At 37.6% G+C, this 22,449-nt stretch overlaps 1 protein-coding gene across 2 annotated transcripts in view; it reads left to right on the top strand.

The window, feature by feature from the left end:
- Positions 1 to 22,449, top strand: part of TSPAN12 (tetraspanin 12) — a 66,238-nt gene that overhangs the window by 26,712 nt on the left and 17,077 nt on the right. For both annotated transcript variants that reach the window (XM_065938731.1, XM_065938732.1), the window contains 3 exons: positions 12,504 to 12,578; positions 16,763 to 16,870; positions 21,190 to 21,333. In XM_065938731.1, the coding sequence (XP_065794803.1) occupies positions 12,504 to 12,578; positions 16,763 to 16,870; positions 21,190 to 21,333 (327 nt within the window). The remainder of the gene's footprint in view (positions 1 to 12,503; positions 12,579 to 16,762; positions 16,871 to 21,189; positions 21,334 to 22,449) is intronic.

The following is a 22,449-nucleotide window of genomic DNA, read 5'->3' as shown; positions in this document are numbered from 1 at the left end:
GGAATCTTCCCAACCCAGGGATCGAACCTGCGTCTCCTGCATTGGCAGGCGAATACTTTACCGCTGAGCTACCAGGGAAGTCCCCTGACCATGTGTGGAACTCGTGCCCCCTGCAGTGGTAGCTTGGAGTCTTACCCACTGGGAATCACCAGGGAGGGGCCCATTTCCTCCTTTATTCGGATACAGGGTGATAACAGGCTCCGATGATGTGCTCAAATTAAGATGAATCTTCTCAGCGCACATGACAGAAGCGCTAATTTTAGTTTAAGTATATTAGCACTGCAGTTGTATCACTTAGTATTCCTCTTAAGCAATATATTTGAATTACTCAGAAATAAGCGATTATCCCTGAATTTTCTTTAGATTACCATATTATTTCAGTTTTTCATGCTGTTGTTCTGTCGCTAAGTCGTGTCCGCCTCTTTGCAAGCCCATGGACTGCAGCATGCCAGGCTTCCCTGTAAAACTTTATAATTTGGAAGCTATGCATTTCCTCAATATGGTCACAGCTGTGAAGACATTTTAGAAACATCTTTTAGAATATTGGAATTTTATTAGATTATATATCCAATGTCAGAATTGTTTCTAATTAAGTGAAAATATGAATCTGTTCAGTGACTCTTCTAGGAAACAAGCATTTAAAATATAAATTTTCAAGTTTCTGTGAAGAGGTTACACAGCTGAGTTGAAGACAGGGACTGATACTTTTAAGGAGACCCTGAGGAGTCTTCCTTTTGTAATTAAAATACTTTAATTCGTAAAGCTCTTTTTTGTGTTGTTAAAGTACTTAAAAAAAACATCTATAAGGAAGGATAGATATTCTCTTCTACTGGAAGTATTTAATAACGTGACAAGAGGAAGAGTTTGAGCTGAGATCTGAGGGGGGACACAGAATTCCAGTGAATCATGGGCAGAGGTGGGCGAAGGTTGATGGAAAGACCTTTGCTGGGGAAGCAAGGGACTTTGAGGAACTGAAAGGCTACTGGGGACAGTAATTGTGATAAGATTCAGAAGCCCATGGAGTGCTTGGCGAAGGGCATGTGTAGGTCATTGGGGAGATGTGTGCCAGGCATGCAGGGCTAAGACTTGGCTGTGTGACTTAAGCCAGGTTTTGGAGATGTCTTGAATATCCTGTGCATATACTCTGCAGTGTGAAGTTTTGGGAGCTGAAGAGTGATGTGATCTGCTCTATCTTTTGCCACATAACCCTGAAGCACTATCCCTTCTTACTTTCTTCTGGGCTCTTATCTCATTTACCCGGCAGAGGATCGCTACCCAATCCTGCCGCTCTGGCCTAAGCAGACTTCACATTTAGAGAAACTTTTTTAATGATAGAAGAGAGAATGGAAGATGTACTTTTCTTCTACCAATGTGCCTTTACTAATGAAGGAATAAAGGTTTTCAGGTGGGGCAGTCTAGCTAAGGTTTTAGAAATTTTTCACAGATGTACATCAGACATAAAAATTTTATTACTCTGGATGTTTTGAGTTCAGGTTTAATAGCAGAATTATAGTCATATCAAGCTAAAGTAGGCACCAGGAAACTGGGTGTGGGGCAGGGTGCCCTCAGGGAGACCAGCCAGACAAGGGCTCTTGTGGAATGGTCAGAACAGTAGTTCTTTGGAATGCTGCCACAGTTTCCCAGGCTCAGGGGAAAAAACGTTCCATAAACAGTTGACTAGTAGCAAAGGATTGTTATAGAACTGCTTAACTTGTTTGAGAACAAAATTTTTAAGTACGTTAGAAGCATTTATCTAATGATAATAGATATGGACCTTTCAAATTGTTATTAATCTGTCTATAAAAGCAGGTCTTCAAGGATCTCAACTTTTCCACATTCTTATAACTAAAATATTAGTTGTAACAAACATGCATTTAGAAAAATTCATCTGTAATTTGTGCGATTAAAGTGTGTCTTCCACCGATTAGATTCTATTACTGATGTTTGGGCACTTTGGTGACAATTTTGTAATTATATCATTATTCACATATGACTTTCTTTCCCTGAACTTTAAGCATGACTGTGGACAGGCTTGTGTTCTTACATTTTATTATTTTAAAAAAGAAAATACATATTTTTGGTTCAGAAAGAAAGTATTTTTACTCGAGTAGATTTGTAAAAAAAAATGTACAAAGATAAGTTAAAATGTATATCTTGTCTGAAAATAAAGGTAAAACAAAAGAATGTGATTTAGAATATAATTTCGCAAATATAGATCAATTCAAAAGTTATTATAGATAGTAAAATATAATTCTCTTTTTATCTAATAAGTCTCTTAAAATTTCCAATTTCCTAGCCTGCTGTAACTGATGTTGTCCTAAAGATGCCTTTGGTAATGACTGCTGCCCCTCTGGTGTTTGCAAGGAATCTGGCCACATTTGGGTCTGACTGAGAGGCACGATTTGGATCGGATCGAGCCTAGTGTCCTTTGACTGTGTTACTTAGGATACTCCCTCTGTACTTGCCTACCCAGGTTCTGGTGGTGGACACCCCTGTCTCACATTTTGAGGAATAGCCCAGTAATACATAGAGACAGCCTCTTCTAAGACCAGTAACACTCTGTAAATCTTTTGCAATGGGGCCGAGCTTGTAGACGTTAGCTGACCTGGCTTACAAAGCAACAGAAACTATATATGTGGTGACCCGTCTAGCATGACCAGTTAGTTGCTTTATTGTCTCACCCTTAATGGTTTACCTGTCACGATATACATCACTGACCCTGAAAACCCATAGCCCTTGGCCGAGTCCCTCTGATCCTGGCATAACACATTTCTCTGTCTCATAGTTGGAACTGCATGTGAAGCAAACACCTACTAATCTGAACTTCACTAGCATCTCTGATAGAGAAACTAGCTCAACAATTACCAGTGTCAGTAAGATGGAAAGGAGGGTAAATTAAGATACATTATTACAAAAGTTTTCTATATTTTTACTCAAATGTAAACATGAACAAAGGACCACAGCTTACCAATCACTTTCTTACTTTAGCTCGCTTTTCTGCATGGGCTCAAGAATGACAAGACCTGATGTATGGTTCTAGCTTTTTCTTAACTAGATTGAACTGAACTCATTTATGATTCTTTAAAGAACAGAAATTTAATGTTGCCTTTTCTTGGAAATTTTTGTAAAGACACATGAAGCGTGGTGAATAATTGGCCTTCAGAAAGTACCAAGCCTATGTTTGCTATGACATCGTTTCGAGACTTGGCTAAAACAAAGACTTTGTGTAGGGATGTGTTCTAAGCACAAGTGCTCTTGGACTGTTAGTAGTTTCATCCGGGTGGATTCTTAACAGAATGTCGGCCGTTCCATTATCTTGTACAAATATTTGGCAGTGGAATTCTCTTATTTACTAACTACAAGTAATATAATATTTTTAAACCTCCAATCACTGGGAAAGGAAAAATAAACAACTGACACAGAGATACTTAACGCTGAAAGTTTGCAGAGTTTAGCATTTGACAGGGTAGAGACTGGAGTTTATCATTTATCATTTAGTGAATTCAGGCTTTCATCAAACTTTTTGTTTATTAAAAGTGTTGGTTACGTAGTATGTAAGTAGGAGTCAAAAGGCACCGTGTTTTTAAAATATTCAAATGTCTGGTCAAGTATGTTATATTTTGAAATAGTTTTTATTTGCAGAGAGGTGAGTCTCAGGTTGTATTCATTTTCCAAGATAAGCAAATCTGACTTTGGTGGTTTTAAATTGTGTTGAATGTTACTTAAGAAGAAAACCTGAGTCTTTACTTATAAATTAAGAGACTAGCAGATTAAAGTAACTTTTACAATGTTTATAATTTTTACTTTTCGCTCAGTGAAATATATCCTCACTGAGGAGGTTCTGTGATATGTAGTTGATATCTGCTTGCTGGCACAGAAAAACTTACAAGAAAGACATACAGTTTTGCTTTAATGTAAAAATTCTTTTCCAGAAAAACAGTTTGGAGAATAACTACTTTGTCTATTTATGGTAGGGCTTCCAAGGTGGCATTAGTGATAAAGAATTGCCTGCCAGTGCTGGGGATGCAAGAGACACAGTTTCACTTCCTGGGTGGGGAAGATCCTCTGGAGTAGGAAATGGTATTCTTACTGATTAGGCTCCAGTATTCTTGACTGGGAAATTCTGTGGACACAAGAGCCTGTGGGCCACAGTCTATGGGGTTGCAAATAGTCAGACATGACTGAGTGCACACACACACACACATGCACACACTATTTGTGGTACATTGGATATAGGATTCTTTGATTCCTTTAGATAGTATATATCTCAGAGTCTGTCCATAAAACTGGATAAGATGAGGCCAAGTTTTATATTAATAGAACATATTTCTTATAAAAAGCCTCTTCGTAATTCAACGTATCTTCTCCTATATTTCTCAACTGCTTATAAAGTTTAATATCCTCAATAAATATTAGCACTCAATAAATTGATTGGCTTTGTTAAGGCACATTGCTTTCTTGTTTTCATTAGATTGATAGAAGTTAGAAATGAAAAAATTTAAATGAATCTGTTTTCTTCAAAGTAAAAAGTATTTGGAGTATTTTATATAAAAGCTTACTTTTGTATTATTTTCTTAGAAATTTTATTAAATCAATTAATAACAGTAAATAACTAATGTTTATTTCATTTATTAGTGTTTTTATGAAAGTTCAGTGAATGAACTGTTAAGCACTCATTGGCCATATGGCATTATATTTCATTATAAAAATTGCAAAATATGAAAAAGAACAATAATTAATTTTACTATTAATTTAAAAAAAGCTGATCTAACTGACTTAATGTAAGTTCAAAAACATGAAAAGAGGAGGTGGAATTTTTGATGTAACTTGTCCAGGAACTTGACATAGCAGTTAAGGCAGCATTTTGCTTTTAACTAGTCATTATTAGGTGGAGGGAAAAAGGAATATTTTTGCTGTCCTTAAAATTTTGATATTCTTGGTAGTCTTTTTTTTTTCCTACTGGAAAAGTTCAAAGATGAGAATAAGGTGTTTTAGTTCAGAGACAAGAAAGCTTTTGTAAATACCCATGTGAACATGTACTTGTATGCGTGTCTGTTCAGTAGTTGGGATCTATAGGTGATGGGTTGTAAGGTATTGTTAATATCACCATCAACATGCCTGATATAACATGTGCTATTTGCCAACCACTATTGTACGTGCTTTACATGTGTCAGCTCATTGAATTCTCTCAACTATACTATAGGTTTGCCATTGTTGTATCCTTTTTATATACGGGGACACAGAAACCCAGAAAAGTTAAGTGATGTGCCCAACTATTAAGGGGTCAAGTTGGTGTCTGAATTCAGGATGCTTGGCTGCAGTAACTGTGCTAGTAGCATTCTGTTGTCTCTCAGTGAATCTAGTTCCATTCTCTCTTTCAAAGATACAGCTAATCATATTTTTGCAATATTTATTGAAGAATAACATATAATGGACATACATCCTTGGCATAATAAACACACATACATTTGTATATATGCATATATATGTATAAGAATACTTGATTTTTATATGCTTTTATATACTTTAAATTATATATATTTACAGTACTTGATTATATGTACAAACATAGATGTTTCTTGAGCAAATAAACTAAATCCAAACCTCTCTCATGGAACAAAATTGCCCCTGACTTAGAGTTCTAAGCTTCAAAATGTTGTGACTAAAGTGAATTCTCCAAGTTAGAAAATAATCCAGCTCACATGGATTTAAATAGACTGAATGTGTGATTTTAATAAGCAGTATCACAGGAGAGATTCAAATTTCCAAATAGGGTCTAGTGAAAGAGACGTCTGGGAGGTTGTAAATCATATTTGTGTGCGTGCATGCTAAGTCATTTCAGTAGTGTCTGATTCTTTGCGACACTGTGGACCGTAGCCTGCCAGGCCCCTCTGTCCATGGAATTTCATAGGCAAGAATACTAGAGTGGGTTGCCATGTCCTCCTTCAAGGGATCTTCCCGACCCAGGGATGGAACCTGCATCTCTTATGTCTCCTGCATTGGAAGATGGGTTCTTTACCACTGGTACCACCTGGGAAGCCCAAATCACATTTAAATATACACCTTTTGTGTTTTGTATAGCATTCCTATTTTCAGTTAGTGAAGGTACATTTAGCAAAAGGTATTTCATCACCTGAGCACAAGTTTCTGTCATTCATTCCTTTTACTCCCAATAACCATGAAGTATAATTGAGCTACTTAAAATTTTCAGCCTTTTTTAATAACCTTTTCTGTACAAAACATATAAAATACTCCAGCTACCAGCCTTTTTATCTTGATTGCCAAGTTGTCAGGGGCAGGGCTATTGTTTAATTTTCTTTTTACTTTTATCAGAATGCTTCATACACAAAATGTAAATTTAATTCTAAAATGCTGCTTATGAAAAATAGTCCTCCACCTTTATCATTTTACACTCCAAAGAAAGAAGCAACCACTTTCAATTTTTGTTTTAGCAGATTCCCTTGAAATTTTCGTCCATGTCTTTACATCACATTTTAATGAAACTGTTCTCATTCTTCTAGCTTTAAGGTCTATCCACTGACATCTGTGGAATAGGAGAAACTGGAATCCTTTCCTGCCCCTCAGCAAACCCCATCCCCCACCACTCTTGCTTCCTGTCTCACCTCCACACAGATGTATCATTTTGGTTAGAACAGTGTTTGCATGGTCATGACTATGTAAATGTTATTTACAGTTGGGCAAGGTAAATTACTGGGTTTACCTTTTCTTTCTGGAATAATCCTTTGGATTTTGGGGGGGGGATTAATAACTTTCTTTGTTTTTCATGTATTAATATTTCTGTCCAAATTAACTCTAAACTTCCACTGGTGCATGTTTTCTCCTTGTATGGTAAAATATTTGGGGTATTCTATCGATGATTATTTTTAAAATAACCATCTCAGTGTGTCCTGGGCCCAGTCTAGACTGTCGAAGCTATTGCCGTCATGGGATATCCCTTGACCACCATTCGGAGATTTCCTCTGCCTCGCTTTTGTTTTACATCCCTTGTTTCCTGGAATCCAAGTCATTGTCCCACTCTGTTTAGTCTCTCATTTTAGGGAGCATACCTTCCAGTAGTTTCCTGAAAAAACATACATAGGAAATACATTTTTTAAAAAACTGCCTGCCTAAAAAGTGGCTTTATACACCCTTACGTGTTCATTAAAAAAAAAAAAATTTTTTTTTTTTTGTTGGAGTATAGTTGATTTATAATGCTGTGTTAGTTTCAGGTGCACAACAAAGTGTGATTCAGTTATGCATACACATATATTCATTCTTTTTTAGATCTTTTCTCATATTGGTTATCACAGAATATTGAGTAGAGTTCCCTGGGCAGTAGGTCCTTGTTGCTTGTCTGTCGTATATAGGAGTATGTGTGTATTAATCTCAAGCTCCTGATTTATCCTTCCTCCCCATGTTTTCCCTTTGGTAAACTGTAAGTCTGTTTTCGATATCTGTAAGTCTGTTTTTGTTTAGTAAATAAGTTCACTTGTATCATTTTTAAAAATTAGATTCCGGATATGAATGATAACATGTATGTCTTTCTCTGTCTGACTTACTTCACTTAGTACAATAATCTCCATGTCCATCCCTGTTGCTGCCCTTACATGTTAATTCTGACGGCTATAGAATTATAGGTTGGAAATAATTTTTCCCTCTGAATTTTGAAGACAGTCTTCTGCTGCCTCGAGCTTCCAGTATTTTATTGAGAAGTCCAATGCTATTTTGGTTTTGAACTTTTGTGGGAAAAGTATTTAAGTTTGAGCTATTCTGTTTCTAGTATTCTCCTTTATCCTCGACTCTACTTCATGTCCCCAGTTTTGAGATTCTGTTTTACTGTTTCCACAGAACAGCACCCCATCCCTTCACTTCTGTACTGGTAGGGGTGGGTAGTCACTCAGCTACATAGTAGAGAAGGGGACCAGAGGTCTCTGACTTCTTCCTAAACAGTTTTTCAACACATCATCCTCTTTTTAGCTCTACTTTCATCCACTTCCACAAGTGGATGCTCATACCAGGGCTGCCAGTACCTGAACATCTGGGGGGCTCTGTATATGAATCAGGTTATTCCCAGCTTTCTCCACTGCTGATTAAGCATTCAGCTTTGGGGGACTGTTGAGAAACTTGCTATTCATCTATTTGCTTTGTACCTTCCAAAATATACTTGCTATTGTCTTCTTTTCCTTTACCTCTGGGTTTAGGTCTTTTAAAAATATCCCTTTACTGTTGTTGTAGTGAAGTTTCAAGAGGGAAAAGGGATAAAGGCATGTACTTAACCTACTTTCTTTAGGGGGAAATTCTGGGGAGTGGGGGAAGTGTCAGGGAACCAGCTTATTTTTATAAATAAATATTTGTTTAAGAAAAGACCTCCTTGAGATTTTGCTCTCTTGTCTGTACACATATAATAAGATGAAATAATCTTTAATAAGGAAAATGAATCCCCTTTATTTCTCTTGGAGGATGTGTTTATTTACAAGTCATGAAGGGTTAAATAGGAAGGCAGGATTCCATGCCTTTACCTTCCTCCTCAAATACATCCAGGGGACAAAGGGACTAGTAAACTGTGCCATTCTTGCCCTTCTGTGGCCAACCTTTGTTTAAAATAACAGAAAAATTGATTTCAGTATTTTGAAAAAAGAAGTCAAGTTCCCCACCCTCCACACCCTTCCTTCTTTAGTTTCCTAATAAAGATGTTTTGTAAAATACCAGTTATATTCTCAGTGGACAGGGATTTTTGCTAAAGATTTCACCAAATAACTTGGGGGATTAGCTGTTCTCTAGTGGAAGTGGCTGGTTGTCTTTAGGATGAAATGAGCAGTTTTATTTGCTGTCATCCTCCAATCATAGTTACATCTATTAAAGAAATATTCATGGAGTATGTGTTCTGTGCCAGGCAGTGTGTTAAGTATATAAAACATAACGGTACTTCTTGTACTCCTGGAGTTTATTTTCTAATAGATACCAGGATATGGTTAATAACAGCTACCCTTTAAGTAATGATTCCTATGGGACAGTTCTTTACCTGGCCAAATCCTCAGTGCAGCCCTGCAAGGTAATTTTAATATTCTTATTTTCCAGATGAGGAAATTGAGGCTTAGTGGTTTGCCCAAGGTCATCCAACTGGTATGTAAACGAGCCAGAATCTGAAGCCAGGTCTATTTTATCTCAAAGCTCATGTTCTTACATTTGTATAGTTGAAAAAAGTCAATAAAGCAATTTCACCTACAGTGTTTTATCTAATCTTCTATTATCTAACCCAGTTGAGGATGCTCATTTTTTAACTGAAAGGTAGTTAGTCTCAGCTTGAGAGATTTAGTGAAAAAAAATCATTAATTAGTTGAGTAATTTTGAAGGTGTATCTTATTATCAGTTTGCTTTATTTGATGCAGTTTTTTCATGAACATACGTTTAGATATAAAACTTATTCATAGAACATAATTTTAGCTTACAGTAGAACTTAGCTGTTTTAAGAAAGTCATATCAAATCATTTTTAAAGCAAATAAAATAGTTTGTTAATGCAAATAATTGTATTCTAAGTCCCCTGTATAAATACACTCTCTCAGACTTTATTTATTTAAAATATTCAGTTGATAGACGCTCAGGAAAGATGAGGAGAGTTTGCATATGGTTCCTTTTCTTTAACTATGTAAATTGTTTAAAGGAGTACTGAACTATCATAGGATAATCCTCCAAAAAGACATGTAGTAAAACAGAGAGACAATATTTAGAATAGAAATGTGTAAGCAGAAGTCAAGGGGAGTCAAATGTTGACAAGAAACTCAGAGCTTAAATTAGCCAGAGAAATTCAAGGAAATCTGAAAAAAATTTTTTTTTTTTCAGTTAGTAAGCTGATCATTATTTGCACCGACATTTATTAAATACCTGCTGTGTGACAGGTGCTCCTTAGATACTGAGGATAAAATAATGTTTATGAACAAGATCCCTGCCAGCCAGAACTGATGATCTGGCAGGTTAGTGAGCACAGTGACTTGTGGGTGAGGCAACCAACTGGTTTAAAAGCTGAAGCCGCTGAGAGCTGATGTACAGGAGCTCTGCTACACAAGGGGGAGGAGAAACGTAAAATGATAAAGAACAAGAGATGAAATACTGGAAAACAATGATGAGGAAGAAACTGCAGCACACTGCAGGGAATTAATGGCAAATACAGGAGGAAAGGACAGGTCCATATGGGATTGTATTTCAAAAACTACTTCAGAATAGCATTTGTATAATGCTTTACAAACTCAAAATTTTAAATTTTCCAAACCACTTTCCCGTGTGTCAACTCAGATCATAACAGTGAAGAAGACTTTCTTTCTATCTTCATCAGACAGATGAGCAGACTGAACTCAGGGCAGTTTAATGATTTTCCAGAGATCAGAGTGTTTCAGAGCTGAGTTTGAACTGCTATCGGCTGACTCCAAATTCAGAGCTTTCCCACTGTTCTAGGACAGCATTTGTGGAGGAAGAGGGGAAGAGTTGCTCTGCAAATGCGAATGTGTGGTTAGTCGCATAGTCGTGTCCAGCTCTTTGTGACACCATGGACTGTAGTTCTCCAGGCTCCTCTGTCCATGGGGATTTTCCAGGCAAAAATAATGGAGTCGATTGCCATGCCCTTCTCCAGGGGATCCTCTCGACCCAGGGATTGAACCCAGATGTCCCACATCACAGGCAGATTCTTTACTGTCTGAGCCACCAAGGAAGCAAGTGTGATTGGTACAGGTCATCTCAGCACACCATGTGTGTAGGAAAGAGTAAGAGCTTGAGAGACACATGCTGACATCATTAGGAGAGATCCAGTAATGCTTCAATGATGTTGAGGACAACAGACGGTTTTGTAGTGAAATGTGATACGTATGTACACTTCCTACCATAACAGAGCTCAGTGGGAGCTGTTGCTGAATTCTTTGCTGGTTTTGTTCTGTGTAAACTATGGATTAACACCAGGTTTTATAAATGCTGCTCTTAGATCCAGCCCTTAAACTAAAAGTGACTAGTGATTCTCTGTGCAATGATCAATATGAGGATGACTTTATCTCATCCTAACCCTAACCGGAAGTCAGTTTTGGACAAAACTTAGGTTGGAGATCTGAGAAAGCAAAAGTATATCATAGTGTAATTTTTTTTTTTCTGGAGTCTCAATTTCTCCTAGGGTCTTATCAAAGATAAGAGCATTTACCTAGCATATAGTTATTGAACATTTATTGTTTTTTTTGTAATATAAAGTGCAGATATGGTATTGTTCATGTCTAGACATTTCTTAAGTATTAAGGTGAATTTGGAGAAAAACTGACTTGGAGTACTGTGTTCATGAATTTTCTTCTAATTACTTTAAAGCTAAAATCTTCAAAGTAAGGCAGTACTTGGAAATGAGATCTGAGTAGATTGAAACTGACCAGAAATACTACATAGGCTGAAAATAAAAGGGCTTATAAAATGGAATCTCTTTAAGAAAATATTACTTTATCTTTTGTATAGCAATGGTCCCCAACCTTTTCCGCACCAGAGAAGACAAATTTTCCATGACTGGCCTGGCTTCTCTGCTTGCAGAGCACAAACTCTAGGCGCACGAGCTTCTCTAGTTGCAGCACACAGGCTCAGTAGTTGTGGCTCGCTGGCTGTAGGGTTTGTGGGCTCAGTAGTTGCAGCACTCAGGCTCAGTAGTTGTGGCTCGCAGGCTGTAGGGTTTGTGGGCTCAGTAGTTGCAGCACACAGGCTCAGTAGTTGTGGCTCGCAGGCTGTAGGGTTTGTGGGCTCAGTAGTTGCAGCACTCAGGCTCAGTAGTTGTGGCTCGCTGGCTGTAGGGTTTGTGGGCTCAGTAGTTGCAGCACTCAGGCTCAGTAGTTGTGGCTCGCAGGCTTTGGAGCTTGAACTCAGTAGTTGGGGCACACGGGCTTAGGTGCTCCACGGCATGTGGAATCTTCCCAGACCAGGGATTGAACCTATGTCCCCTGCAGTGGCAGGCGGATCCTTATCCACTGCACCACTAGGAAAGTCCAGTGGAGTTGTTTTAGTTCTGCTGGAATTAGTGAACTTTCAGAAAGCGCATTCTTTCTCACCCTTTTACTATTTACTTCTGTAAAGTGACCTGGATGACTGGAGAACTGGCAAGGAACAGTACATAGAACATGCTGCAGTGGTCTAGGTCTCTAAAATTTATTATGCACATTCTCGAGCAAGTCATACTGTATACTTTTCTCATTAATTTCTTCATTTGTAAAATAAGGTAGTGTTATCTGTTGAGAGATAATTATAAAAGCATTTGATAAATGGAACACTATCCAAATGACCCACTTAGGTAAGTATTGAATGTTGCCTGTCAATGCCTCAAAATTTGCTGAAATTTTCCCCATCTGCTCCCAAGGGAGGGAGCTTCTTGAATATATGCCTCTGCTTTCTTGTCTTTTGGGTGAGCAACACTGAATAATACTTAGCTTGTCTCTGATGACCGTATTTTACTTTGATTCTATCCTAACAGCATTCATTTTCTGTTCTCCTACAGTATTTTGGAAGTTTACTTGTCATTTTCTGTGTAGAACTGGCTTGTGGTGTTTGGACATATGAACAAGAAATAATGGTGAGTTCAAAATGGAATATAACCATAATCTGAAACAGTATTCGTTCAGCCTTTTAAATCCGATACTCTGGAGTCGTTAGGCACATGATTATTAATTGGAATGTTTATGCTTTCTGTCACAATGCATACTCCCAATGCTTCTAAAATGCAGTGTTTTCTCTCCTGTCTCTACATCATAGTTCCAAAGTATAATTTGTAATATTTCATTTCCTCTACTCCAATACATGTCTTTAATTCCACAGATTGCTTAAACATGGATCTAATAAACCAAAAGTAATATATGTTCTTGAATAATTTTATGAACTTTTGAGTGAATAATATGAAATGTTCACATTTGCAACAGGACTTGAGAAATCTTGAAAATATACTTGAAAACCTTATAAAATGCTGCCTTCAGCTGTAGGCTGATGTCTAGGAAACATGCCCTCCTGTTTACAGCAAGCTGAAGTGTCTTCTGCCAAATTAAGAAGTATGTGTTAGAATGAATGAGAATGAGAGTTTCTTAACCTTAAGGTTTTACCAGCCATGTTTGGTTTACCACTCACACCTTTGCTCTCCTGGGCATTATTACTTCTTTATTCTTTGCTCACTCCATTGGAAATATTGGTGCATTGATTATCAGTGAGGTTGAGCACCTTTGCATGTCTGTGAAGGCTGGCTACTCTGAGCCTCATAGAAGAATTCTATTTGAGGAAGATGATGTTTTTTCCAACATGTAGTCTTGAGTTGTGTACAGCAGGAGTCCATCAGAGTGATTCATTAAAATGCACAGTATAAGGCTCTAGGCCAGACCTGCTAAATTGAAATAGAGGGAAATGCCGGGACTGAGTGTTTGTATTTGTGGCAAGTTCTCCAGATTAGTCTTCAACATTTCAAAACTTAACAGCACTCTTTTTTTTTTTTTTGCAATAGAGAAGGTTTTTTGTTTGTTTGATTGATTTTTTACTATGTATTTATTTGTCTGCATGGCATATGAGATCTTAGTTCCTTGACCAGGGATCAAACCCTTGCCCACTGCAGTGGAAGCATGGAGTCTTAACCTCTAGATCACCAGGGAAGCCCCCAAGAGCTCTTAAGAAGAGGAGATTCTTTTACACCTGTTTCTGAGAGGCATTTTGAGAGCTGTGTAAGAAAATTGAAGACATTTCTGGTACTGGTGCAGTTTTTAAAGATTCTATGTTGAATCTGCTACTGTACTCTGACTCTGTTTCAATACTAAGTGATAATTATAGGCTAGTGGCTACTCTACATACTTCAGCTTACATGTAGACTACCCTTTGACACTGCCACGCCCCTGAACCCCTCTGAAAACACTCATGCTTTCAATATGTGACAACTCTCAGGAAGAAGAGAGAATTTATGGTTATTTTCTTCTTTGTTAAAAATTGAAAAGTCAGGGCAGGTTCTAGCTAGTTTAATATAAAGTTAAGCACTATCTTCAAAACAAAATGTCCCATTAAAATAGAAAGGCTCTTGCTGTCTTTGAGAATCATATTTTCACACTGTCCCTAGAAACTTGGTATGTTAAGGAAGTGAAGTGCTAATTGGGTCCAGGGACTCAGTTCTGGTGTCATTAATTGTTTCTGATTTCAAAAAACACATGGATCTCCTTAACATTCAAAAATAGATAGTAAATTGTATAATTCTCATAAATTATACAGTAATTATACAGCAAATTGGTGCTGGGAAAGATTGAAGGCAGGAGGAGAAGGGGAAGACAGAGGATGACATGGTTGGATTGCATTACCAACTCGATGGTCATGAGTTTGAGCAAACTCCAGGAGTTGGTGATGGACAGGGAAGCCTGGTGTGCTGCGGTCCATGGGGTTGCAAAGAGTTGGACATGACTGAGTGAATGAGCTATATAATTCTTGATGGCCTCATCTCAACTTTTGTGTTCTTTTTTTTGGTAATTAAAAGGTTTTTCAAAATAAGTCTACTTTCTAATGGATTTTAAAAATGGTTTGTATAGTGTATATGTCATACTAATATTTGATTAATTTCTTAAGTTATAACAAGTTTGAAATGAATTAATTTAAGTATTTGAAAGGAAATCTTTGGACTCTAATGTAATTGTAAGGAACTTGAGGAGACAGAAAGGAATGTATGTATTTTTTTTTGGAATGTATGTATTTTAAGTACTTTCTTCTAGTCTACGAAGGGGTGATGGGCAAATATTTTCTTAGTATCACAGTGGTGCTACATGGGTGTACACTGCTATGCCAGCTGAAGCATACATCACTGTTTTGCTTGTGTAAATCCCCCACCCCCCCATTAAGTCACCAGGATAAAATAAGGGCTGTTTAAAAGAGAAATGTGGAAAGTAGTCCTTTAGGAAAAAAGTTTGTCAGAATTTTTTTTATTGCTTTTGCACTAATAGCAGTGTGAATGAAAAGTGCCATTAAGGTTTATTAGCTGCCAAATTTTGCAGAACCCAGCCTTTACATAGAATGGGCTTTGTGCTCTTAGCTGTTCCATGCAAGAAGCCAATATACATGTGTGTTTTCCTTCATGGCCAGATCACTGTATTTTGTGCCAGAATCTCAATGACCTCCTCTGTTTCTTACTATATTTAGTCTCAGATGGATTGTGGTCACAAGAGGGAAATGACTTATATTTATTTTGGAAAATAAATTAAAAATAAGACTGTTCTAATAACCAGATCTAATAACCAAAAAGGTCCTGATGCTGGGAAAGATTGAGGGCGAGAGGAGAAGGGGGGCAATAGAGGATGAGATGGTTGATGGCATCATCGACACGATGAACATGAGTTTGAGCAAACTCTGGGAGGTAATGAAGGACAGGGAAGCCTGGTGTGCTGCAGTCCATGGGGTTGCAAAGATTCAGACACAACTTAGTGACTGAACAACAACAATAACCAAATCAAGATATTTGGCATCAGACAGCCTATTTCCCCATTATTTCTGTTTTTTATACATATTCACCTCCCATTCATCATTCCTTCTCTAGATAAAATCTGTCAATAATATTAACTGCTTCAGATTATACATTTCTAGAGAATTTATTTCACTTCCATTTATTTTATGTTCAAAGGATATGAGATAATAAGAATTTATAGGAAGTAGCTTGAACTTTGGTTAGTTCTCTGAACTTTGTTGAAACCACATGAACACAAGGTATTCCCAATCAGCTCTTATTTAGGGAACAAAGTTGTGTGCCTAGATGTTGGGGTGTTTTCTTTTGTATTGTGCATTTCCAAATAATAAAAATTAAATTTAACAAAGGAACAAAATGAAGATTTTTTGTGGCCAGGAATTTTTAAACTACTGTTGATATTACTATTGTTAAAAATAAAATTTCAGAAAGATATGAATCTTGAATTAGTGTCAAATTTGCTTGACTAAGCCCAGTTCATATTGCTCCATAGATCAGATGAGGACGTCTGTCTAGTCTCCTAAGAGTTACTTTAATGCCACAGGTGTGGAGAGACTAGGATTTGTGTGACCCCATTTCTCCTGTGGCACTATAGATAAATCTATACAAACCCTTAAAAAAAGGTTGAAGAGGAGGGAATACCTTCCAACTCTTTCTATGTAGCCAGGATTATCATGATGCCAAAACTAGACAAAGAGATTAAAAGAAAACTATAGATTAATGTCCCTCATGACAGATGTAAAAATTCAAAACAATGTTTTAATAAATCATATTTCAGCTACAAGAAAATCACAGCATGATACACTGAAACTAGATTTCTTGTTCTCAAAGAACAATTTCATAGCATTATGTACTCAAATCAAAGGGCATTTTTCAGCAGGGATCATTTGTTATTAAGAGCTCTTCAGGTGTATCTATGGAACACATTGCAGGCAGATTCTTTACTGTTTGTGCCAGCAGGGAAGCCCATAGAACACATAGCTTATTTGTTTGTGATTTCCTTAAACTTGATATTGGCATTAAGTGATTTCACATTATTCTGCTTAGTATGAAGTACCTCTACTTAGCACATGTAGAGATTATTCACTAAGTATTTAATAACCCTGAGTTAATTTAAACCACAAACAAATATAAATTTAAGATAGTATTTGTCAATTGCAGTATATTCCAATAAGTATATGTGGATGAGTCTATCAGTGATTTGTTTGTTAATATGTAAACATATATGTGTCTGAATGTAGCTGTTTGAATGTTATAGTTGTTGATATTTTGTTTCTTTTAATCTTTAGGTTCCAGTTCAGTGGTCAGACATGGTCACTTTGAAAGCCAGAATGACAAATTATGGCTTACCGAGATACCGGTGGCTTACTCATGCTTGGAATTTTTTTCAGAGAGAGGTAAGTGCTGCATTTTCTAAGGTAAGGGTTATGGAATAAATGCCACATTTTCATGAGTGTGCAGAGCTTTGGCTTTGGTCATTTTCTCTGTGTTGAACAGTTAAGCCCATGATTTAGTTACCACTGGTGTAGTTCTTTATCAAGAAATACTTGAAGTAGCTCTATGCCCTGCTTTTCTTTCCATATACATCATTTCCCCTTCATTTCACATGGTTCACATATAGAGTTTTTAAAAGCTCTTTTGCTAAACTACTGTAAATTTTCTTTTTTAATGAGAATTCCTTGATAATTACCCAAGCTCTATTTGAATGGATCATTTTTCATGATTTTTAGAGCTCTCTATAATTTAAACACCATTAAGAAATTTAAAATAATGGGTCTCATTGGGGAATTAGGACTCAGTATATCATTAAAAGCATAGCTTTTTAGAAAGAAAGACCTTCCTTCAAATTCCAGCTCTGCTGCTTACTATTACATGAGCTTCTGTAATTTTCTTAATTTCTTTAAGCCTCAGTCTCCTCATCTGCAAAATGGGGATAATAAAAGCCCCTGTCTCTTCTGGGTGTTGAGAAAATTAAATGGGATCCTGACTTTGATCTCATTTAGCTTATCGTTGTTAACAATAACATTACAAAGTTAGGTGCTTTTAGATTTTCGTACTTACCCTGCATATAGCACCTCATCCCATTATCTTCTCAAACAAGGACTATATTTAGATGCTTAAAATCTGGTTACTTTAACCGTTGATTCAAGCAAAGTTCTTCTCCCAGGCAGTTTCCTTGTGATTGGAGTGAGATTCTCAGGTGACCAAATATATTTCTTTCTGTTCATGTCATTTAAGCCTGGGCTCCGAGTGTTTGAGGATCAGTGTCTTGCACAATAGATGTCCTGCTCTCTGCTCAGTCACTCTGGCTTGGATATGGGCAGAGGTTCAAGTCCAGGGTAATCTCCAAATCTGGCTCTTTGTGTTACAGTTGTTGAGATGGTGAAAATTATCATTGCAGCACAGATTTCCTGTTTATGTAAATGCTTCCTGACTTTGTTTGTTTACTTTTCATCTGTACTAAAAGCAATGTGAAGGGAAAATAAATGAAGCATGTGGGGAATTTATAGTAAGCTGTGTTCAGCTACTGCCCTGAATCGGAGCTTCCCAGAGCTCTTTATTTTCTGAGATTTGTGATGTAGACCATGATATTTCAAGTCAAAAAATAAAGTGAGTTTTTTTTTTTCCCCTAATGGCACAAAGAGGGATCCAACTTAGGGAGACTGTATAGCACTGCAAGTGATAGCACGCCTGGTTTTGGATTTGTTGTATAGTAAGTTCTCTCCTCCATCGTGTAGGCCTATTTCACCCAAAGGGAGGTGGGGAAGATCTCTGGGCCTCCTGGAAGACTTTTTGAAAGGCACTTGTATTAATTCACTAGTGCTGCATTCATAACAAAGTACCACAGACTGGATGGCTTAAACATCAGAAATTTATCGTCTCACAATTCTGGAGGCTGGAAGTCTGAGATCAAGGCATCAGCAGGATTGCTTTTTTTCTGAGACCTCTGTTCTGGGCTTGTGGACGGCCAAAGTCATCTTCTCCCTGTGGCTTCTTTTGTGCCATTCCCTCTGTGTTTAAATTTCCCCTTCTTATAAAGACATCAGTCATATGGGATTCCCTGGAGAAGGAAATGGCAACCCAGTCCAGTATTCTTGCCTGAAGAATCCCATGGACAGAGGAGCCTGGCGGGCTACAGTCCATGGAGTTACGAAGAGCTGGACACGACTGAGCGACTAAACAGCAGCATGTGGAACTAGGGCCCTCCCTGCTGCTGCTAAGTCGCTTCAGTCGTGTCCGACTCTGTGCGACCCCATAGATGGCAGCCCACCAGGCTCCCCCGTCCCTGGGATTCTCCAGGCAAGAACACTGGAGTGGGTTGCCATTTCCTTCTCCAATGCATGAAAGTGAAAAGTGGAAGTGAAGTCACTCAGTTGTGTCCGACTCTTAGCGACCCCATGAACTGCAGCCTACCAGGCTCCTCCGTCCATGGGATTTTCCAGGCAAGAGTACTGGAGTGGGGTGCCATTGCCTTCTCCACCACCTTTATGACCTTAGATTAATTAAATTACTTCTGTAAAGATTTTTCTTCTCAAATATGGTCACATTCTGGAGGTTAGAACCTCACCCCATGAATTTTGCTGGTAGGGTCGGGAGGACACAGTTCAGTTGATAACACTCTTCTTCCAAAATAAATTGTAGAGCTGAAAGCAACCTTGTCAGGCAGTAGTTTTCCTGGTTTTTCATTCGGTGTGGTTTAGGCATGCACCTCACTTTAGCAGACCCTCACTTGAGCCCTAGTTTATTCACTACTTAAAAAAAAAAAAGCTGATGCTAAAAATGTGTTTTTTTTTTTTAAACATTGAGGTAGGAATTTAGGCTTGGGAATGAGTAGGCTCCATCACTCACTGATTGGTGATCTTGGTAACTTACTTGACCTGTTCATCAGAGCCTGTGGTTCTGCTTACGTGAAATGGTGGTGGGATTTTCCAGTTTGACAACCTGTTAGAGGAGTGATTCCATCTCACAATGTGACTACAGGAGGCAGGAATAGCCTAAAGAGATGTAGTCCATAGTCATGTATGGCTTAAGAATGGGTTTGCGTCATAAGGCAGTTTTCAGGAAGAATTTCAGTATCAATTCAGTATCTTCTATTGATGAAGAAAAACAATTATGTAAAAAGAAACAATATCTCAGTGACTTATTAAAATAAAAAAGTGTTTGGCCTAGAACGTGAAATGCTTAAGTTATTTGGAAAAGTCATTTCTGTGCTGCCTCACTTCGTGACAAGGCCAGACAAGTGGACTGTTGTATTGTGGATGGAGTAAGAGTGTTCCCAGAACTGTCCTCCTGTCCTCAACACAGAAAAACGCACGAGGTTAGGAAATGAGAAGTAGGTTTCCTCTGCATGCAGGGATTTAAAAAGACTAACTTGGAAATGTAGTAGTTTGTGATTTTGGGAAAGTAGTCATTTTTACTATATGTGTTTTTTTATGGATACTTAATGACAGGTGAAATATGTGGTATTAAATTATGTTTGCCTTAATTTGTGATGCTTGTATCTTTTAGACAAAAATACATAAAAGGAAAATACTAAAATTATTTCTTAAGTTTCTTGGAAAACTTAATATTACTCATAGCATCAGTGATTCATCATTTATAGTATTCAAGATGATTTTTTTTTCTCGTTCAAAATTAGATGTTTAAACAACTGAAAACATGTTAAATCATCTCGTTTCATTTCACAAAAGAAGTTCAGAATTCTTTAAAGTTTATTTTAGATAAATTTTGAAATGGTGGGTTGTGATATTTTATGATGCAGTGTTAATCCTGAACACAGATTGATCAATTGGTCTATATAATTTGCAAAGCCAGCTGCTCTTGGCAGAATTCTTCTCAGTGACTGCCCAGGCATAGATAGTCCTTCTTTCTGACTGTATGGAAGAGTAATCCTCCTCTACCCAAGGGCAGAAAGTTTTCATAGTTAATTACTCTGAATCTAATCTAAATATGTCCTTAAGCAGTGTTTCTAAACCTTGGCCAGAGAAAGTTTTTGTTAATACTTGGTGAAATGAGACTAAAAAAAAAAAAAAAAAAAAAACCTTTAATTTGTCTTAAACCCAACTTTATTCAAGCTAAAAGCACATCATTTTTTCTGAGATTATGGTGATAGGATATGACAGCTTTTTTCAAGATTCTCACTCAATTGAATAAAAATTTGTCAGCCAAACCTATGTTTATATCTCAGAAAATTTTGGAAATTTAGTGGTTAATGAACTCAAGTTGGGTAATCTTTGTGATGCGGGCTGTTGGCCAAAAATCTTTCTACAGAGATTGCAGAAACATTTAGTATAATATTTGAATTTGTGAAGCAGTTAAGTTGGTAACTAGGCAATATGCAAATAGATTGATCAACTATTCCCTAGTAGCTAGAGGCTTAATATTAAATGCAAGATTTCAGCTATTTGTTTTGTTAGTATATGTATTAATACTATTGCTCTATGATCACTTGTAGAGGAGCTTACACTTGGGGAGTGAGTCTCAATCATGCCTGATCTGTCTTCATGCATTATGGGCATTATTGTTCAGAATTGTTCCGTTATGAAGTCCTCTCCTACATTTTTGTTGTCAACATAGAATGTGCACATATCATTAGGTGATGACAGAAGTGACTTTAGCTCTGGGTGCAAAAATTTAAGAAATCTAACGTTTAATCTCCCAAAAGTTAAGAAAATATTTTTGTTGTTTCTGAGCCTGACCAGTCATTCTTTTGCAGTTCAAGTGCTGTGGAGTCGTCTATTTCACCGACTGGCTGGAAATGACAGAGATGGACTGGCCCCCGGATTCCTGTTGTGTTAGGGAATTCCCAGGGTGTTCCAAACAGGCCCACCAGGAAGATCTCAGTGACCTCTATCAAGAGGTAAGGCCTTGTGTCATTCGTGGAATGTAAAGAACCAACTTACTTACCATGGAAGTAAAGAACCAACAACAGGCCAATGCAATTTTCCTCTTCTTTGTAAATATAAAGAACTTGAAATATTTTTTCCTCTGAAATGTGAAGAAAGGGAACCAAGCTAAAAATAAATATGAAAGTCTGAATACTGATCACATTTTAACAAAGAAAATTGGGAAAGATTAGGTTTTAGAATTAATTGGAATTTGAACTGAATCATCTAGAACCAACCTCCATCGCCACCTCCTAAGGGTACTTTTAAAATAGACATGCAGAGTGTGTGACTAGCTCTGGATTTTCAGGAAGACAAGGTTTAGAGTTCCTGAGGAGAATAGGTATTTAGGGCTTCCATATATACTAAAACATGGGAGGGGGGGAAAGGAAGAAAACAAAACAAAAATGACAAAACACACACACACACACACACACACACACACACACACACACACACAGACACACACACACACACAGACACACACACACACACACACACACACACACACACACACACACACACACACACACACACACACACACACACACACACACCTCTGTGTTTCTCTCCACTCCCCAGAGAAAATGCTGTCCTCAAGTCTTCAGGTCCCCCTGCTGGTTAATGATCAGTGATGTTAGTTTTAGCTGGTTTAATGACATGCTCACTAGGATTCAAATCAGTTGTCAAGTGGCCAAGAAACTTTCATAGTTACGTTTTCTGGGAGAATTTGTCAGAATCATCAGTTATTCATTTGTTAGCAGAAGCTTTCCTATTCCTTCATTTTTAATGGTGACTTTCAAACTTTGTTAGGGGAATCCTATTCAAATTAAAATCTAGAACTACATCATTCCAGTATAGCTGTGCTGTGCGTAGTCGCTGAGTCGTGTCTGAATCTTCCAGGCCCCATGGACTGTAGCCCGCCAGGCTCTTTGTCCATGGGGATTCTCCAGGCAAGAAGACTGAGGTGGGCTTTCATGCCCTCCTCCAGGGGATATTCCCAACCTAGGGATTGAATCCAGGTCTCCCACATTGCAGGTGGATTCTTTACCATCTGAGCCACCTAGGAAGCCCAAGGATACTGGAGTGGG

This window comes from Muntiacus reevesi, chromosome 6 (assembly GCF_963930625.1).
Source record: "Muntiacus reevesi chromosome 6, mMunRee1.1, whole genome shotgun sequence".
NCBI classification, from domain to species: Eukaryota; Metazoa; Chordata; class Mammalia; order Artiodactyla; family Cervidae; genus Muntiacus; species Muntiacus reevesi.
The sequence above is the reverse complement of the archived record's forward strand: the minus strand, read 5'-3'. Positions and strand labels throughout refer to the sequence as shown.